At 44.0% G+C, this 20,136-nt stretch overlaps 1 protein-coding gene across 32 annotated transcripts in view; it reads left to right on the top strand.

Moving 5' to 3' along the window:
* LOC129857954 (protocadherin alpha-C2-like) overlaps positions 1-20,136 on the top strand; it is a 296,503-nt gene that overhangs the window by 169,441 nt on the left and 106,926 nt on the right. Inside the window, exon 1 of one of the 32 annotated variants that reach the window (XM_055926694.1) lies at positions 17,165-20,133. The exons of the other annotated variants lie outside the window; for them this stretch is intronic. Within the exon in view, the coding sequence (XP_055782669.1) occupies positions 17,752-20,133 (2,382 nt within the window). The 5' untranslated portion in view covers positions 17,165-17,751. Of the gene's footprint in view, positions 1-17,164; positions 20,134-20,136 lie in introns of those variants that run through there. 32 annotated transcript variants of the gene reach the window in all.

The raw sequence follows: 20,136 nt of genomic DNA, 5'->3' as shown, positions 1-20,136 counted from the left end.
CATCCTGCACATAGAAAAAGTCACGCTGCGGTGACTGTTAGAGATATTTGGAACTCACGCAAAGGTTAAGAAAACTTTCCATCAAAACCACAAGAAAGCAGTAGCAGAGTTAGCAAAGTGTTATTTTAAAACATATACATTCCCTTCTCAGCATTAACAAAAGTCTCTCTATCCTCTATCTTCTGAAGTGTGTTCAGGTGTGTTGGCCGCGCCCACTAATTGGCCACACCTGATCTTAATGAATGCTTGTTTTCTTTCAATCGGGTCCGTTTGAACGGACAAAAACATTTACAGCTTTGTATGAGTTTAAAAAAAAAACATGGCATGGTAGCTCCATCCTTCTGGCGCAATGGACTAATTCCATGGATAGAGAGCAGACGACCATAGGTTCAAATCTCACTGATGCCATACAACACTGAAATAGAAAAGTGTTTGCATGATTAATGCCTAATCAAATGAATTTCCTGTCTGTGCTTAGTGTTCTCAACAGTTGCTCTAAGTGTTATTTAGTGTTATTGAAACATGTTCTCTGAATGTTTTTTTATTACCTTCAAATAGCCTATAATTTCCATTCTAAACATTAATAAAACCTGCCAGGAAGACTTTCAGGGAACCATAGAGAAGGGTTTTCAGAAACTCCGTGCAACCTAAAAAAAAATTACCTTCCCAGAACTGGCTAAAAGTTCAGTTTTAACGGTCAGGAAACGTGTGGCTTTGTTCCCAGAACCAATGGGAAACCAAAAACTTACGTTCGCACAACTTCCAATGAACCACTTTTTCTAGCTGACACACACACACACACACACACACACACACACACACACACACACACACACACACACACACACACACACACACACACACACACACACACACACACACACACACACACACACACACACACACACACACACACACACACAGTTTCCCATTCCCAAGTCTGCGCATATCTAGTCCAAGCACTCAGCCTCACTCCTGCCTGTGAGAGGGTTTTGTTGGCTTGTTTGTGTATCAAATCCTCTACGTACTTTTCTCCCTGCAGCTAAACTAGTAACCCAGACACTTGCATGCATGCTGAATTCCAATTAGGTTCAGCTCTGCAGCTACAATACCACACTGTTGTCTGTTTATTTTACTAAAGATAGTGTGCTTGGTCTTTTCCGAGAGGTCACTTTTCCTTATGCACGGTTATTCTGATATGAATATGATAGCTAAAATATTACTTTCATGTCTTTCTATCAATTTTACATAAGCCATGAACGTAGATAGACACCAATGTGATTTCAGCCATGGTACAATGCTAGTTTTCATTCCAGTTATTTTGCTGTCACAGTGCAACAGCTAATTATGTGATTCTGAGTCATTGCGGGCATTGTGTCATTGTTTTCCATGTTAGTGAGTTTTGAGTTTGGTTACTCTGTCTGCAGCTATATCAGCGGGGTGTTTGTGTGAGCGCCGTGTCCTGGTTTTTGTCTTGTTCCTCTTCCTGTGCCTCTGGTCCCGCCCCTGTCCTACTTACTCCAGAAACGAGGGGAGAGCAGAGCAGATTTGGAAATAAATTATTAAATGCTAGTTGGATTAAATACTGGGAGCAATTCATCTCTCATAGTGGATAAATGTGTGTGTAGTTCTGCTATCGTGTGTATGTGTGTTTGCACACGGGCGTGTGGTGTGTGTGTGCGTGAGGTTTAAGAACTCCTCCAATCTATCTCTGTGAATAATTTGTGGTTATGAAAAATATATTATAGGAACAGGCAATTGGCCCTGCAATATTACAAGAGTTATTGGTTTAGTCTGCATGACTTCCCCTCATACAGGAAGTGTACCGTACATCCTTACACATTTCTCACTGCTCACATTTCTCCATCCCCTCTTCCTCTCCCTTCCTCTCCCCATTTCTGCTCTCTTCCCCCTTTCTCCCTCTGTCGTTGTCTCTCCACCTCTCTCATTCTCTCTCCCTTGCGCCCCTTCCCCTCTCTCATTCTACTGTATTTCTACCTCCCCTTTCTGTCCCACTCTCTCACTCTACTCCCTCTCTCTCTCCCTCCCTTCCTCATCCTCTCTCTCGACCCCTCCCACTGTATCACTATATCTTTGTCATTAGCGTGATGCTGCAGTAGGGTGGGGTTCTGCTAATAGCATTGTTATAACTCGGTCCTGCATAGTCGCTCTGTTACAGAAGCTCACAGAACGCTGTTCCTCTGCTGCTCTGCTCTTACAGCAGGCATAGGATACATAGAGAAGGCATAGAGCTGGGGAAGATGGGTCACTTTGTGCTACAGAAAGGGTATTTCTTCTGTTAGAAAAAGTACTGTCCATAACTGAGGCATAGTACTAAAGACAGTAAGGCAGCATATACAGTCAGGTCCAACATTTTTGTCACCTTAGAAAAAGATGAGGAAAAAATACTGTATAAAATAAATAATACAAATAATGAGCTATATTTATGGTCCAAAAAATGTGAAAATATTATTTTGTACTAATACAATTGGTCATAGAAAAAAATAAGTAATAATTGTTTCTTTAAAAAAGATAGGTATCCTTGAAAGGATAACAGCACTGAGACTTTTTCAAAAATGTTTTATGAGTTGGACACACATTGCGAGGGATCTTAGATCATTCCTCCAGATCCTTGATATTCTTCATCTGCGCTTAAGGACTGTGTTCTTCAATTTAACCCATAGGTTTTCAATTGGGTTCAAGTCTGGAGACTAAGATGGCCATAGCAAAATGTTGATTTTGTGGTAAATTAACCATGTGGATTTTGATGTGTGCTTTGGGGTTATTTTCTTGGCGGAAGATCCACTTGCAGCCAAGTTTCAGCCTCCAACCATGTTTTGGGCTAAAATGTTCTGGTACTGGGTAAAGTTCATGATGCCATTGACCTTAACAAGGACCCTAGGACCAGTGGAATAGTGATGGGGGAAAAAAATATCGCAATATTATTTTGGAGAATATTATATTGATATGTTGACTCCAAGTATCGATTTGTACAAAAATAAATAAAAAACAATGCTTTTATTTTGCTAGGTAGCGTTAGCCAGTGCTAGTCGGCTGCACCTGCGCCAAAACTCCAGTATTTTTCATCCTATAGCTTGTTCTCCATCTTCTTTTTAAAAACGGAGCTGACATGTTTTCAGCACTTTAATTTCCATGACTGATCAAAACCAATTCCCAATTCCCAGCCCTGCAGTGGAAACCAAATAGCCCCATAACATCAAAAAACACCACCATATTTTACAGTAGGTGTCACGTTCCTGACCTGTTTTCCTTGTTTTTGTATGTGTTTAGTTGGTCAGGGCGTGAGTTGGGGTGGGCATTCTATGTTATGTGTTTCTATGTTGGGTTAAATGTGTTGCCTGATATGGTTCTCAATTAGGGGCAGGTGTTTGACGTTTCCTCTGATTGAAAACCATATTTAGGTAGACTGTTCTCACTGTTTGTTTGTGGGTGATTGTTCCTGTGTCTGTGTCTGTCGCACCACACGGGACTGTTTCGTTTTCGTTCGTTTGGTTAGTCTGTTCCTGTTCATGCGTTCTTCGTGTTATATTGTAAGTTCTCATGTTCAGGTCTGTCTACGTCGTTTTGTTGTTTTGTAATCTATTCAAGTGTTCTTCGTGTTTTCGTCTTGTTTAAATAAATTCATTATGTCTGCATACAACGCTGCATTTTGGTCCGATCCCTACTCCTCCTCTTCAGACGAAGAGGAGGAGAGCAACCGTTACAGTAGGAATGGGGTTATTTTTGACATATGCTTCCTTTTTCCAAGGCCAAACCTACCACTGGTGTGCGTGGCCTAAGAGCTCTATTTTCATGTCATCTGACCATAGAACTGGTTCCAATCCAGGTGCCAATGTGGTTTAGCGAACTCCAGGAGTCTACATTTGTTGACAGCTTGGAACTATAAGGTTATATCTGCATTTTTGCCAAACTTGACTTATTGACATAGCCTTGTTCTGTTCATTGTTCTCTACCTATATAGTACTCTGAATACCCCAATTCATGTTGTTCATGGTGACACCATTCAAACCAATAAGGGTTCAGAACTTCAAAGTCAATTACCTCAGAATCAGTTTTTTGCAGATGGAATCTAGCTTTTCCCCGTTTTTTTTTAATATGTAGAATAATCTGTATACATACAAGAAATATACAGATAGACAATGATAACATATACTAGGGGGTACAACACATTACAGATTATACAAAGACCTTAAAAGAAACACACATATTGATTGTTTTAACAGGTTTCTTATTAGAAAAATGCTGAACGGTCTTGCTTGAATTCCTTATAGAAAACACGGAAGAGGGGTTTTTTATTACTGAATTTACATTTATGAATATGAAATTTTGCCATGAGCAAAATTAGATTTATGAGGTCAAATTATTTTTCTTCATCTTTATTAAAGTTAAGGAGCAGCACATTCTTCCATAACAAACAAAAGTCATCAAGAATATTAACAATTATAAAACTGTGAATATCTTTCCATAATTGTTTTACATGTAGACAATGCCAAAATAAATGCCAAACTGTTTCTGGATGCTCAACACAAAAAGTACAGTCAATGTTCATGTCTTTTTTGGAGTTTCCTCAGGTAATGATTCGCAGGGTAATACTTATGGATCATTCTGAAAGAGACCTCTTTGACCTTGTTAACAAGCAAGTTTTTGCGTGGTAACAACCAGACTTTTTCCCGACAGATATTAGCGACCAATGTATTCCAGTGACTTGTGACATAAGGAATGGATACAATATCCCTTTGAAATAAAGCACGTTGTCGTGATGGAGAAAGGAGAATCACATTTTCCCTATTGGAGAGTCAACTGGATTATTAAGCGAGGGTAGGTTAAGAAGGTTAGGTCTTGCTACACCTCTAAATAACATGAGAGTTCCAGATGGAATAGCATCAACTATTCCACTCTCTAATGTGTTACAGGGATATTGCAACGAGACAAGAATTCCTCATAATTGAGTAACAATCCTTCTGTATTAAAAAGTTGACGCACCAGTAGGATATGATTATTGAACCAGTTCTTAAAAAAAGAAATACTTGTTTCTATTCAAAATGTCCTTATTGTTCCAAATGAAATACCTATGCAGGGGTAAATTATGTTTATATATTAACGACCACGCTAACAATACTTGTCCAAGAAACGCAGAAAATTTTGCAGGAATTGTATCACTGTTATAGTTACCAAGGAACATAAAATTGAGGCCACCAAAACGGGAGAAGAAATAATGATGGATGAAATTCAAAATTGAAGTTGGATTCTTTAAGAAATGTTTAGGCCAATGTATTGTTCAAAGTATTGTTCAAAGTAGGAAAACAGATGGAACCTAGTCCCAAGCTCTCGATTTGTTGGACGACATAAAATAGAGCTCCCGTACCTACTGTAAAATATAGTGGTGGAGCTTTGATGCTATGGGTCTATTTTGCTTCCGCTGGTTCTGGTATCCTTCTTAAGGTCCACGGCATCATGAACTTTACCAAGTACCAGAACATTTTAGCCAAAAACCTGGTTGCCTCTGCCAGGAGGCTGAAACTTGACTGCAAGTGGATTTTCCAGTAAGTAAGTACACATCAAAATGCACAAAGAAATTGTTAACTGACTACAAAATCAACATTTTGCTATGGCCAAAGATCCCACCCAATGTGTTCTCCAATCTCATAAATCATTGTACAGTGCCATTATCCTCGCAAGGTAAAGGATTGAAAGGTATTGAAAACAGGGGTGGCAATAACTTTGAGCCCTATCTTTTTGAAAGAAAAAAAAGATTATTCGTTAAACAAAATATATGTCTCAGAGCAATTGGATTAGTATGAAATAGTATAATTTTCTATTTTGTTTAGCGTACAGTATAGCTCAGTATTTGCTCATCTTAATTAAGGGTGCCAATAATTTTGGACCTGACTGTATTTGTATATCATGTAGCTGCTGCTCCTACATACTGTGATAACCTGGAGAGAAATACACAGACAAAGTGGTGTGTGTCTGTATCAGTATCTGACCTCATAAAGGGATGTGGTTACTATATGGTGGGGCGTCTCTGGTGCCTTGGCTTAGTGAGGGTGCAGGGGGCAGGGCAGGCGGAGTGAGCAGGTCAGCCTCTCTGATGGGGTGTTGGGGTGGAGAAGGGAGCTGCTAGCTTCTGCTGCCACAGCAAATATGCTGCTGCGGAGCTACATTACCTATGCATGAGCAGGCCAGCTGCAGCTGTGTGTGTGTGTGTGTGTGTGTGTGTGTGTGTGTGTGTGTGTGTGTGTGTGTGTGTGTGTGTGTGTGTGTGTGTGTGTGTGTGTGTGTGTGTGTGTGTGTGTGTGTGTGTGTGTGTGTGTGTGTGTGTGTGTGTGTGTGTGTGTGTGTGCAGTATTTTGTATGCGGTATCTTTGGGTGTGTGTGATTGTTCTTGTTCGGGTGTCACGTCGTGGCGAGTAGGCTTTGCGCTCAGAGATGACAGGGCAGTGTGAATATGAACAGAAGCAGATAGGATTCTCACTCTGAAAAGGAGAGCTGTGTAGAAAGGAGGAGATCCAGAAGGAATTGTGTTTTCATTCATCCTCTTCTCTGCCCTGAAAATAAGCCTTCAGCCATGTATGTGTTACCGTGTGTGTGTGTGTGTGTGTGTGTGTGTGTGTGTGTGTGTGTGTGTGTGTGTGTGTGTGTGTGTGTGTGTGTGTGTGTGTGTGTGTGTGCGCGTGCGTATTTGAGCATGTGTGCTCCCTCATGGTGAGATGTGGTTGCCATGGAGACCGGAGAGCTGTGCAGAACGAGAGCGGAAGAGAGGGGGGAGGGGGGAACTCGCCTGCGAGTGTGTTCTGCTCACACCCCTCCCCCGTCCCACCTTCATATGCTTACACAGACGCACTCTCTCACACACAAATGCACACACCAACATACACACTCAAGCACAAACATCCAAAGGAAGAGAAGTGCACGCCCATACACTCAGCAGTATGAAACAGAGGGTTTTTGGTTCACAAATGAAAATCATCCTTAATAGACTTCTCGTCCCTCTTCTCCTCCCAGACACGCCCCAATGTCAAGATGCACAGGCACACACTACTCATTAACCCCCCCACCAAACCTCCCTTCATACCCACCCTCTAGCTTTATCTCTCTCTGCCCCCTCCTGGTTAATAAGATAGAGAGACAGACAGAGGCAGAGTTAACCACTAGATTCGACATGCACCACTTGTCTTACATTCAGGAAGCAAACATTATGTCTCTTCATTGACCAACTGTTTACGAGTTATTAATGATGTAGTAGCGTATTCAATTATCATACCCTCCGCAAATGTGAGATCTCATTAAAAGGAAATGTAATGAGGAATTAGGAATGAAATGGGATTAATAATTTGGGTGATTCCATGAAGCAGTTTCATTGTCATTGGTTTCTTATACCCCTGTATGTGTGTATTAGCAAAGACAGTACAGTATGAAAATAGGCTAAAACTGCTTCTCCATTGGAAATCCCCGATCCAACTTGTAGATGATGTCATGGCGACGTTGGCTAGCTAAGCTCATGCTTAGAAACACATAAGAGCCAAACTGCGTATGTGCAGGCCGTCAAATCAGAAAGCACTCCTTCGATATAAGGTTGTCCTGGATGAAAATGTAAACGTGTCAGTTTGTCACTTTCTCGAGGTTGGAGTAACAACACGTTCAGCTACTTCAGACATTGGCCCGAATCTAGGTTGTGCCTTTAGATTTAGAGAAAATGAACGACTAAGGAAGACTTTTTTTTTACTTCTCTCATTGACTCCTCAAATCCCAAACCCCGGCCTGGTCTGTTTGGTCTGTTTCGCAAGCTTTCCCGGAAGTCTTGCGATGTTGCGCCTCTGGGTTTAGAAACTCTGTGGTATTAGTTTAGGAGTTTTTAATAGTGTGTGTGTGTGTGTGTGTGTGTGTGTGTGTGTGTGTGTGTGTGTGTGTGTGTGTGTGTGTGTGTGTGTGTGTGTGTGTCGTCTTAATTGCTTCGTTGACCTCTCTGCGGATCCTCTACCGGCCCAGCCCTGCAGTAGCCAGCACTGGGAGAGGAAGTGATGTGGTTGGTCTGTGACATCAGCATATTTCACACCTCAGAGGAGTAATCAATCTCACATGGCAAAACCTTACTGAGCATGCTCTGTTTAGGACCTGACACTGCACTCAGGGTGGCTCAATGGCAGAGATGGATACGGGCCTCCAAGGCCATCTATGAGTGGATATGACTGGATATGGGTCAGCTAGCATTTTGTTTACCATAGTGGGTTAATCAAAACATCATTAGTTACTTTTTTTACTACTTGAAGAGCAATGATAGTATGTGCAGCTTTCCATTTAGCATCATTTTGCTGGAATAGTGTTTAAATTACAAGACAGGCGATTGATAGATCTCTAAGCGCTGTGTTGATATGAATATGAAACCCCTTTTCCCTGGTAAACCGCTACAACTTCATAATAAGCGTTCATTATTGTGTTTCAGGACATACTATTGTTTGTACCCTCTGTGCATCTGAAAGTGGGATATGAAAGCAGCTCTTCTTCTTTGAGTTTCATTTGTTAGAGAGTAGTTCAGCTGTGTGTAAGCAGTTCAGTTTGGTTTTAGCTGTGTGTTTGTTGGATAGTGTAGTTCTGCTGTGTGTAAGCAGTTCAGTTTGGTTTTAGCTGTCTGTTTGTTAGAGAGTAGTTCTGCTGTGTGTAAGCAGTTCAGTTTGGTTTTAGCTGTGTGTTTGTTAGGGAGTGTAGTTCTGCTGTGTGTAAGCAGTTCAGTTTGGTTTTAGCTGTGTGTTTGCTAGAGAGTGTCGTTCTGCTGTGTGTAAGCAGTTCAGTTTGGTTTTAGCTGTGTGTTTGTTGGATAGTGTAGTTCTGCTGTGTGTAAGCAGTTCAGTTTGGTTTTAGCTGTGTGTTTGTTAGAGAGTGTAGTTCTGCTGTGTGTAAGCAGTTCAGTTTGGTTTTAGCTGTGTGTTTGTTGGATAGTGTAGTGATTTTTGTCTTTAGCTCAGCCAGAGTGGGTCAGGGTTCAACAGGATGGTCAGTAGACTTTGACCCATAACCTCAGTCCCAAATCGGTGGATTCCACGCTGTCTCAGGGAGCAGGTAGTGTGTCTGTTGTGTGTTTGTGTGTTTGTGTAAGAGAGAGTGCGTAGGTGCGTGCAAACATTATTCATTCCTGTGCACATAACCCTATACTGTTATGTTTTTGCTCTCGTCACTCCTATTGTGACCTAGAAATCCTCTGATCAGAGACCTGCAAAGCTATTCTTGTTATTGGGCATAGGGGGAAGACGATTATGACTCAGAATCTGATGATTATTAGTATTTCAAATCATGTTTCCCACTGAATGGAAATGGGACAGGAGGCACACAGGGCCTAATCCTGGGATTACAAACAGCCCAACGTCCGTAAGCTCATAACCGCTGTCTCTGTGGAGATGCAGGGTAACACTAGAAAAATCTACCAAAATACCCAGAAATCTGTAGGAGTGCAGAGCACAGTGGGAGTGCAGAGCACAGCCGGCCCTGCATCAATGAACAGAGGATCACAACGCAGGCAGGCCCCCTTTGTGGCCCACTTATGCCCGTCACTGTGTGTGTGTGTGTGTGTGTGTGTGTGTGTGTGTGTGTGTGTGTGTGTGTGTGTGTGTGTGTGTGTGTGTGTGTGTGTGTGTGTGTGTGTGTGTGTGTGTGTGTGTGTGTGTGTGTGTGTGTGTGTGTGTGTGTGTGCGTGTGCATGTGTGTGTGCAAACCTCAGTTTGAGTGTGTGTGTGTGTGCATTTGTGTCTCTAATGCTAATTACTTCATTGACCCCTCTGCGGATCCTCTGCAGGCCCAGCCCTGCAGTAGCCAGCACTGGGAGAGGAAGTGATGTGGTTGGTCTGTGACATCAGCATATTTCATACCTCAGAGGAGTAATCAATCTCCCACGGCACAACCCTACTGAGCATGCTCTGTTTAAGGCCTGACGCTAGACTCCAGTCAGGAGGGGTCAATGCCAGAGATGGATATAAGCCTCCAATGCCATCTATCAGTGGCCGGATATGGGTCATCTAGCATTTAGTTTACTGTACAGTAGTGTGTGGATCGAAACATCATTAGTTATTTGTGATTTCTTGAAAAGCAATGCGATATTATTTCCATTCATTTATCCTATTTTTGTTGGGATAAAAAGCACAAGACAGGGCTTTAATGTCGATAGGTCACTAAGCACTGCATAGATTTGAATACAGATGTAAGATCCTAATTTACGCCAGTTTGCCACAGCTGGAAATTAACCCAGCCGCAACAGGAAAGTTATCCTGCAACATGGCGAACACAGTAAGATCCTACATCTGTATGAAATCCCTTTTCCCTGCTGAGCTGCTACAAAGTACTCATTATTGTTTTTTTAGGGCTAACTATTGGTCGTCCGCCTGTGCGTCTGAAAGTGTGAATATGAAAGCAGCTCTTCTGCAACAAACAACATTTTGTTTGTTGGAGAGTGTAGTTCAGCTGTGTGTAAGTAGTCGATTGCGACTGTCCTACGTACATCTCACTAGTTGGTATTCAGATGTACCTTATGAGGGAGTGTAACAGGCTTTGCAGGTGTGGTTCCCTTGTGCGTTCTGAATAAGTGTCATTAAAATGGCGGAAATCCTCCCACCTGCTGGCCAACATTCAGTAGGGGTTTCAGTGCATTTATCTTAGCCATTTTGATTCACTCTGAAAATTGCCACATTCAATTCTTCAACCCATGGTGAAGTTGCAAGATTAGTGTACGTAGGATTATAATAGGGATAATAGTGTACAATAGTAGTCTATACCCTCCTGTATTATCTGCACTAAACATGGAACTATGTGATGACACAAGTATTGGGCCATACGTATGGTTCAAACTGTTAGGGCTTAGTCTGCGCTCCGCTCCATAGTCATTTAGTTAGCCTACATGTATTTTGTTCTGTATTATCGCACTGTTACTAATGAACCTCAGCAACAACCCCATGGCTGTGACGGCGTTTAGAGGAAGCAAAGGAAGGGAAACAAAACAATGGGATTAAATGGAATGATAATGTAGGCTATACCAACTGAAGGGAACTAACAGTAAAGTGGCAGTTGAATATGCGCTGTTATTAGGCCTACCGAAGGTCGACACTGATCGTGGCTAATATTTAACGTGATAGAAATAGGAAACAGAAAAGTTCAGGGCAGCCTATAATTAAGTAATTTGAGAGTAAAACAAGCGTAATTTATGTCTACAATTCCTTTATCCAAACGGATTACTTATGTTCCTAGCTCTTATCTATAGCTCTTACCAAGTTGTAAATTACAGTGCATGGAGAATGGTGATATTTTTTTCCGGAAGAAATCAGGTGGATGCTTTTTCCACTTGGAACCGGCAGGTTCGCTTGACCTGACTCATGGTATCCTCACGTGTAAAGGTGGTGGAATTATGGGGGAATGAAGTCAAGGTCAGAATACTGTGTATCTGTAGACACACCTCTGCCACACATTCATTTATTCCATCTCCACCCAAAACGAATAGTGGGTGAACATCACACTAATCTAATGCCTAAGTTCAAGGTCCGAATATGCAGAGAGTGAAAAGTGCATAAAGAGGGAGTTATGTTCCATTTACACTCGCTTCACTCCAGTCGGAATCGGGCCCATAGGTTTTAGCTGTGTTTCTGTTTGTTAGATAGAGTAGTATGTAAGATTAGTGCGTTTGGGTCAGGGGTCCATGTGTGTGTGTGTCTCACACATCCTGACTTTTGTTTTTCCATGGAGCGTGACTGAGTTTTTAAATATGATTATTATTATTAGCAGTAGTAGTATTACTATTTATTACACTTCCATAGTGCTTTTCATAACAGAAAAAGTTCTCAAAGCGCTTCAAAGGTAAAAAAATAAAAAGAAGAATAAATACACATTATGAGTAGCTTAGCAAAAGCTAGCTAGGTCAACCGATAGAGGCCAAGTCTTTGAGGGTATGTATCCTCCAAAGATGAAGAGAGACAGTTCATGGCTTGATCAGAGGGAGGTGGTCAGGGAGATGGTTGATGTAGATTGATTGTCTGGTGACATGCATGTCGAGGGCTACTCTGGGAACCAGCCTGAGTCGTGTAGCTACTGGCCTTCTCCTTCACAATGCATGGCACCCACTTGGGTGATGCTTCAGCAGCTCTGGGCACCAGAGGGCTCACCACATACAGTTCAGAATGGTAGCCAGTCCTCCTCACTACGAGCCCTCTGCCTCAGCACTGCATTCTTCCACTACATCTCCCATTCCTCTCAAGCCAAGCGACTGGTCAAATAATGTTCTCAAAGGATCAGGAGCAGCCAGGTGAACCAAAAAATGCTGGTATTGTGTCCAGATGCATCATTCAAACAAAAACATTAGCCGCAGCCAAGCCAAAAAGAGTTGACCTGCCATTCAGTCTGTGGGTGAAAATATACAGTACCTGTCAAATGTTTGGACACACCTACTCATTCCAGGGTTTTTCTTTATTTTTACTATTTTCTATATTGTAGAATAATAGTGAAGAAATCAAAACTATGAAATAACACATATGGAATCATGTAGTAACCAAAAAAGTGTTTAAAAAATCCAAATGTATTTTATATTTGAGATTCTTCAAAGTAGCCACCCTTTGTCTTGATGACAGCTTTGCACACTCTTGGCATTCTCCCAACCAGCTTCATGAGGAATGCTTTTCCAACAGTCTTGAAGGAGTTGCCACATTTGCTGAGCCCTTGTTGGCTGCTTTTCCTTCGCTCCACGGTCCAACTCATCCCAAACCATCTCAACTGGGTTGAGGTTGGGTGACTGTGGAGGCCAGGTCATCTGATGCAGCACTCCATCACTCTCCTTGGTCAAATAGCCCTTACACAGTCTGGAGGTGTGTTTTGGGTCATTGTCCTGTTGAAAAACAAATGATTGTCCCACTAAGTGAAAACCAGATGGGCTGGCATATTGCTGCAGAATGCTGTGGTAGCCATACTGGTAGCCAAGTGTGCCTTGAATTCTAAATAAATCACTGACAGTGTCACCAGCAAAGCCCCCCCACGCCATCACACCTCCTCCTCCATGCTTCACGGTGGGAACCACACATGCGGAGATCATCCGTTCACCTACTCTGCATCTCACAAAGACACGGTTGAACCAAAAATCTCAAATTTGGACTCATCAGACCAAAGGACAGATTTCCACCTTTCTAATATCCATTGCTTGTGTATTTTACATATTGGTATCCTTTAGTAGTAGTTTCTTTGCAGCAATTCGACCATGAAGGCATGATTCACGCAGTCTTCTCTGAACAGTTGATGTTGAGATGTGTCTGTTACTTGAACTCTGTGAAGCATTTATTTGGGCTGCAATCTGAGGTGCAGTTAACTCTAATGAACTTATTGTCACGTTCCTGACCTATTTCTGTTAGTTTGTTGTATGTGTTAGTTGGTCAGGACGTGAGTTTGGGTGGGCATTCTATGTTTTCTGTTTCTATGTTGGTTTAAGGGTTGCCTGGTATGGCTCTTAATTAGAGGCAGGTGTTTGGCGTTCCTCTAATTGAGAGTCATATTTAGGTAGGTTGTTTCACAGTGTTCGTTGTGGGTGGTTGTCTCCTGTGTCAGTGTTTGTCGCACCATAAGGGACTGTTCGGTTTGTTTTTGTACATCGTCATTTTGTGTAGTCTATTTTTCCCTGTTCGTGCGTTCTTCGTGTTTAATGTAAGTTCGTCGTCCAGGTCTGTCTATTCCGTTTTGTTATTTTTGTTTATCATTCAAGTGTATTTCGTTTCGTGTTTTTTCCCGTCTTGTTTATTAAAATTATGTATTCACAACCCGCTGCGCCTTGGTTCCATCACTACTCCTCCTTTTCGGTTGAAGAGGAGGAGGACTACCGTTACAGAACCACCCACCAATCCAGAATCAAGCAGCGGTGTAATTGGAGTAAGGGACAGCACAAGAAGGAGGAATGGACTTGGGACGATGTTTTGGACGGGAAAGGTTGCTACACATGGGAGGAGATCCTGGCTGGAAGGGATCGCCTCCCATGGGAACAGCTGGAGGCACTAAGGAGAGCAGAGGCAATCGGTGAAGGGAACCGGCGTTATGAGGGGACGCGTCTAGCACGGAAGCCCGAAAAGCCCGTGAGTAATGCCCAAAAATTTCTTGGGGGGGGGCTAAGAGGTAGTGGGCCAAGGGCAGGTAGGAGACCTGAGCCCACTTACCAGGCTAACCGTGGAGAGCGGGAGTACGGGCAGACACCGTGTTACGCAGTAGAGCGCACGGTGTCTCCTATACGTGTGCATAGCCCAGTGCGGGTTATTCCACCTCCCGCACTGGTAGGGCTAGATTGAGCATTGAGCCAAGTGCCATGAAGCCGGCTCTACATATCTGGCCACCAGTACGTCTCCTTGGGCCGGCTTACATGGCACCAGCCTTACGCATGGTGTCCCCGGTTCGCCTACATAGCCCGGTGCGGGTTATTCCACCTCCCCGCACTGGTCGGGCGACGGGGAGCATTCAACCAGGTAAGGTTGGGCAGGCTCGGTGTTCAAGGGAGCCAGTACGCCTGCACGGTCCGGTATTTCCGGCGCTACCTCCCCGCCCCAGCCCAGTACCACCAGTGCCCACACCACGCACCAGTCTTCCAGTGCGTTTCCAGAGCCCTGTTCCTCCTCCACGCACTCTCTCTATGGTGCGTGTCTCCAGTCCGGTGCCTCCAGTTCCGGCACCACGCACTAAGCCATCTGTGCGTCTCCAGAGCCCTGTACACAGTGTTCCTTCTCCCCGTACTCGTCCTGATGGGCGTGCACTCAGCCCGGTGCCACCAGTGCCAGTATCACGCACCAGGCATATAGTACGCTTTGAGAGTCCAGTGTGCCCTGTCCCTGCTCCCCGCACTAGGCTTGAAGTGCGTGTCTCCAGTCCGGTGCCTCCAGTTCCGGCACCACGCACCAGGTCTACAGTGCGTCTCAGCCGGCCAGAGTCTGCCGTCTGCCCAACGGCGCATGAACTGCCCGTCTGCCATGAGCCTGCAAAGCCGCCCGTCTGCCATGAGCCTGCAAAGCTGCCCGTCTGCCATGAGCCTGCAGAGCCTTCCGCCAGACAGGAGCCGCTAGAGCCTTCCGCCAGACAGGAGCAGCCAAAGCCTTCCGCCAGACAGGATCAGTCTGAGCCATCCGTCTCCGCAGCGCCATCTGAGCCATCCGTCTCCTCAGCGCCATCTGAGCCATCCGTCTCCTCAGCGCCATCCGTCTCCTCAGCGCCATCTGAGCCATCCGTCTCCCCAGCGCCATCTGAGCCATCCGTCTCCCCAGCGCCGTCTGAGCCATCCGTCTGTCCCTAGCCAATAGAGCCGCCAACCAGACGGGATCTGCCAGAGCCGCCAACCAGACGGGATCTGCCAGAGCCGTCAGCCAGCCATGAGCGTCCAGAGCCGTCAGCCAGCCATGAGCGTCCAGAGCCGTCAGCCAGCCATGAGCGTCCAGAGCCGTCAGCCAGCCATGAGCGTCCAGAGCCGTCAGCCAGCCATGAGCGTCCAGAGCCGTCAGCCAGCCATGAGCGTCCAGAGCCGTCAGCCAGCCATGAGCGTCCAGAGCCGTCAGCCAGCCATGAGCGTCCAGAGCCGTCAGCCAGCCATGAGCGTCCAGAGCCGTCAGCCAGCCATGAGCGTCCAGAGTCGTCAGCCAGTCATGAGCTGTCCCTCAGCCCAGAGCGGCTATTTATCCAGAACTGCCCCTCAGTCCAGAGCTGTCTCTCTGTCCGGAGCTGCCTTTCAGTCCGGAGTTGCCCCTCTATCCTGAGCTACCTCTCTATCCTGAGCTATCCCTCTTTCCTGAGCTATCCCTCTGTCCTGAGCTATCCCTCTATCCCGGTGCTGCCCCTTGTGTCGATGTTACCCAAAAGATTAAGTGGGGGTAATATGAGGGTGGTCATTTGTAGGGGGAGAGGTAAGCTGGGATTGACTATGGTGGGGTGGGGACCTCGCCCTGAGCCTGAGCCACCACCGTGGTCAGATGCCACCCAGACCCTCCCCTAGACTTTGTGCTGGTGCGCCCGGAATTTGCACCTTATGGGGGGGGGGGTTATGTCACGTTCCTGACCTATTTCTGTTAGTTTGTTGTATGTGTTAGTTGGTCAGGACGTGAGTTTGGGTGGGCATTCTATGTTTTCTGTTTCTATGTTGGTTTAAGGGTTGCCTGGTATGGCTCTTAATTAGAGGCAGGTGTTTGGCGTTCCTCTAATTGAGAGTCATATTTAGGTAGGTTGTTTCACAGTGTTCGTTGTGGGTGGTTGTCTCCTGTGTCAGTGTTTGTCGCACCATACGGGACTGTTCGGTTTGTTTTTGTACATCGTCATTTTGTGTAGTCTATTTTTCCCTGTTCGTGCGTTCTTCGTGTTTAATGTAAGTTCGTCGTCCAGGTCTGTCTATTCCGTTTTGTTATTTTTGTTTATCATTCAAGTGTATTTCGTTTCGTGTTTTTTCCCGTCTTGTTTATTAAAATTATGTATTCACAACCCGCTGCGCCTTGGTTCCATCACTACTCCTCCTTTTCGGTTGAAGAGGAGGAGGACTACCGTTACACTTATCCTCTGCAGCAGAGGTAACTCTGGGTCTTCGTTTCCTGTGGCGGTCCTCATGAGAGACAGTAACATCATAGCGCTTGAAGGTTTTTTCGACTGCCCTTGAAGAAACTTTCAAATTTCTTGAAACGTTCCACATTGACTGACCTTCATGTCTTAAAGTAATGGTGGACTGTTGTTTTTCTTTGCTTATTTGAGCTGTTCTTGCCATAATACGGACTTGGTCTTTTACTAAATAGGGCTATCTTCTGTATACCACCCCTACCTTGTCACAACACAACTGATTGGCTCAAACGCATTAAGGAGGAAAGAAATTCCACAAATGAACTTTTAACAAGGTACACCTGTTAATTGAAATGCAGGTGAAATGCAGGTGTCTGTCTCATGAAGCTGGTTGAGAGAATGCCAAGAATGTGCAACGCTGTCATCAATTGGCTACTTTGAAGAATCTCAAATATAAAACACATTTTGATTAATTTAACACTTTTTTGGTTACTACATGATTCCATATATGTTATTTCATAGTTTTGATCTCTTCACTATTATTCTAAAATGTAGAAAATAGTAAAAAAATAAAGAAAAACTCTTGAATGAGTAGGTGTATCCAAACTTTTGACTGGTATTGTATATATATTCAATAAAGACTCAATGTTATTTATCAAAAACAAAACAGCTGATTAAAAACAACGCTTCAAAATAACAAACTATGTACATAATGTATTGATAGGAGCTCTACTTAGTCTGCCAATAGGGCGTCATGGCAACGGTATAGGCTACTGGTGCTGTAAGCGATTCAATTTCTTCTGGAAAATACACTTCACTTCCAGATATTCACGTTCATGGTTGTTATTTGTTCATATTTGATTATTGGATTCGTGCTTTCTAGAACTTGCATTATACACTCGATCCGCTGGGTTTTGAAGGCACTTTTGTATGTTGCCCTTTTCACCACTTGTCGTCACTGTTGACCGTTAGTGTGAGAAATGTTCACCTATCTTGGTCCCTCCCGGTTTCAGAGGGTGGGGAGATATTTTGTGGCTTTGTTACAAAGAGACACAGGACGTGAGAGAGACTAGTCGGAGAATAGATCCGTCTGTTTATACGTCTACAAATGTACTCGGATTTGCCAAATACCTTATTCAAAACCTTGATTTTTAAAACATAATTTCATCTCTTTGGATCTATGCTTGGCACACGTTCGATGGAAATATGTCTTTACCAAATAGAAGGAGCTCTATTGTGACGTATTTAGTGCTTGTGCTGCTGGAGTGTTACTGGGAAGCGGTGTCCGGGCAGCTCTCCTACTCCGTCTCAGAGGAGGTAAACCCGGGTACTTCCGTGGGAAATATCGCTAAGGATCTAAACCTCAATGTTCTGGAGTTGGAGTCTCGTATGTTTCAGATTGTCACCGGATCCAAGAGAAAGTATTTCGCGGTAAATCTAAAGACTGGTGTTCTATATGTGAATGAGATAATAAATAGAGAGGAGCTCTGTGCGAAGGTTCCGAAATGTACTGTTAGTGTAGAGGCCATTATCAACAATCCGTTGAAGCTTTACCATGTAGAAATTAATATTTTAGATACAAATGATAATGCACCGACTTTCACTGCTAAATCACAAAGTATAGACATTGCAGAGAGCACGTTGTCTGGGGTTAAATTCCCCCTACTATCGGCCTATGATAATGATGTGGGGAAGAACGGTATCAATACATACAAGCTTAGTACTGATGAACATTTTTCCTTAGTGTTGTATAAAGGAGAAGAGAGTGTGTCTGCTGAGTTAGTGCTGCAGAAAGCTTTAGACCGAGAGAAACAGCCTGTGATCCAGCTCACACTGACCGCTGTAGACGGAGGAAATCCTCCGAAGTCTGGTACTTCAGACATAATAATTAATGTGCTGGATATTAATGATAACACCCCGGTGTTTACAAAATCCTTGTATAAGACTCGAATTTTGGAAAATGTGCCGATTGGGACAACATTATTAACTCTTAACGCGACAGACGCCGATGAAGGAACGAACAGTGAGATAATATATTCTCTGAGCAAAAAAGATCAGGACCATATTTTAGATGTTTTCTACATTGACCCAAATACAGGGACAATAACGGTTCAAGACGAAATAGATTTTGAGGAACACCCTGCCTTTGAGATACGGGCGCAGGCGAGTGACAGAGGCCAGCCCCCGATGGCATCTCATTGTAAAATACTGGTAGAAGTGGTGGACCTCAACGACAATGCCCCTGAGATCACTGTGACGTCACTCTTAGACACAGTGAAGGAGGACGCGAAGGAGGGCACTGCCATTGCTCTCGTGTCTATTCTCGATAAAGATGGTGGCAAAAACGGAGTGGTTCATTGTAAGGTTAATAATGAGGTCCCTTTTAAGTTAGAAACGAACTATAAAAATTATTATTCTTTAGTGGTCGATGGGCCTCTTGACAGAGAGAGTTTTTCTCATTACAATGTCAACATAATAGCTACGGATGAAGGGACCCCGCCTCTCTCCAGCACCAGCGTTATTACTGTGCGCGTTTCTGATGTGAATGACAACGCTCCTCGCTTCTCAGAACCCGTTATTAATGTTTATGTGAAAGAGAACAGTCCAATAGGCGAGATAATCACAACAGTGTTTGCAATTGATGTTGACGTCAATGAAAATGGTCATATGACCTACTCATTCTTAGAGAGTAACAGCAACTCACTACCGCTGTCTACAATGGTCAACATAAACTCAGTGACTGGAGATATAGTCAGTCTTCAGTCTTTTAACTATGAGGAGATACAAACTTTCAGTTTTAAAGTTCAGGCCACAGACTCTGGTATTCCTCCGCTCAGCAGCAACGTGACTGTGAACGTTTTTATTCTGGATGAGAATGACAACAGACCTGGGATTCTCGCGCCCTATTCTGATCACGGCTCCGTTAACTCTGAGAACATTCCCTATTCTGCTGAATCGGGCTACTTTGTGGCCAAGATCAGGGCTGTAGACGCCGACTCTGGCTACAATGCGCTGCTTTCTTATCACATCTCTGAGCCCAAGGGAACCAACCTCTTCCGAATCGGAACCAGCACCGGAGAACTAAGGACTAAGAGGCGAATGAGTGACAGTGACCTGAAAATTCACCCGTTGGTGGTGTTGGTTTCTGATAACGGAGAACCCTCACTGTCAGCGACTGTGTCTATTGACGTAGTGGTGGTTGAAAGTGCAGGTGAAATCCAGACTGAATTCAGAAACGTACCAAGAAAGGAGGAGAGTTTCTCTGATTTAAACTTGTATTTGCTCATCGCCATTGCCTCGGTGTCAGTGATATTTTTCCTGAGCCTGATCAGTTTAATCGCTGTAAAATGCTTCAGGGCAGACGACAGTTTTAAAAGGTACGGCGCCCCAGTGATCACCACACACCCTGACGGGAGCTGGTCTTACTCTAAATCTACTCAGCAGTATGACGTGTGTTTCAGCTCAGACACACTGAAGAGTGACGTAGTGGTTTTCCCCGCACCGTATCCACCTGCAGATGCAGAACTGATCAGTATTAATGGAAATGACACGTTTGACAGGACTCAAACATTACCCAACAAGGACAAGGTA

The sequence above is a fragment of the Salvelinus fontinalis genome, chromosome 6 (genome assembly GCF_029448725.1).
Source record: "Salvelinus fontinalis isolate EN_2023a chromosome 6, ASM2944872v1, whole genome shotgun sequence".
In the NCBI taxonomy this organism is placed as follows: domain Eukaryota; kingdom Metazoa; phylum Chordata; class Actinopteri; order Salmoniformes; family Salmonidae; genus Salvelinus; species Salvelinus fontinalis.
This window is presented reverse-complemented; position numbering and strand designations above follow the sequence as displayed.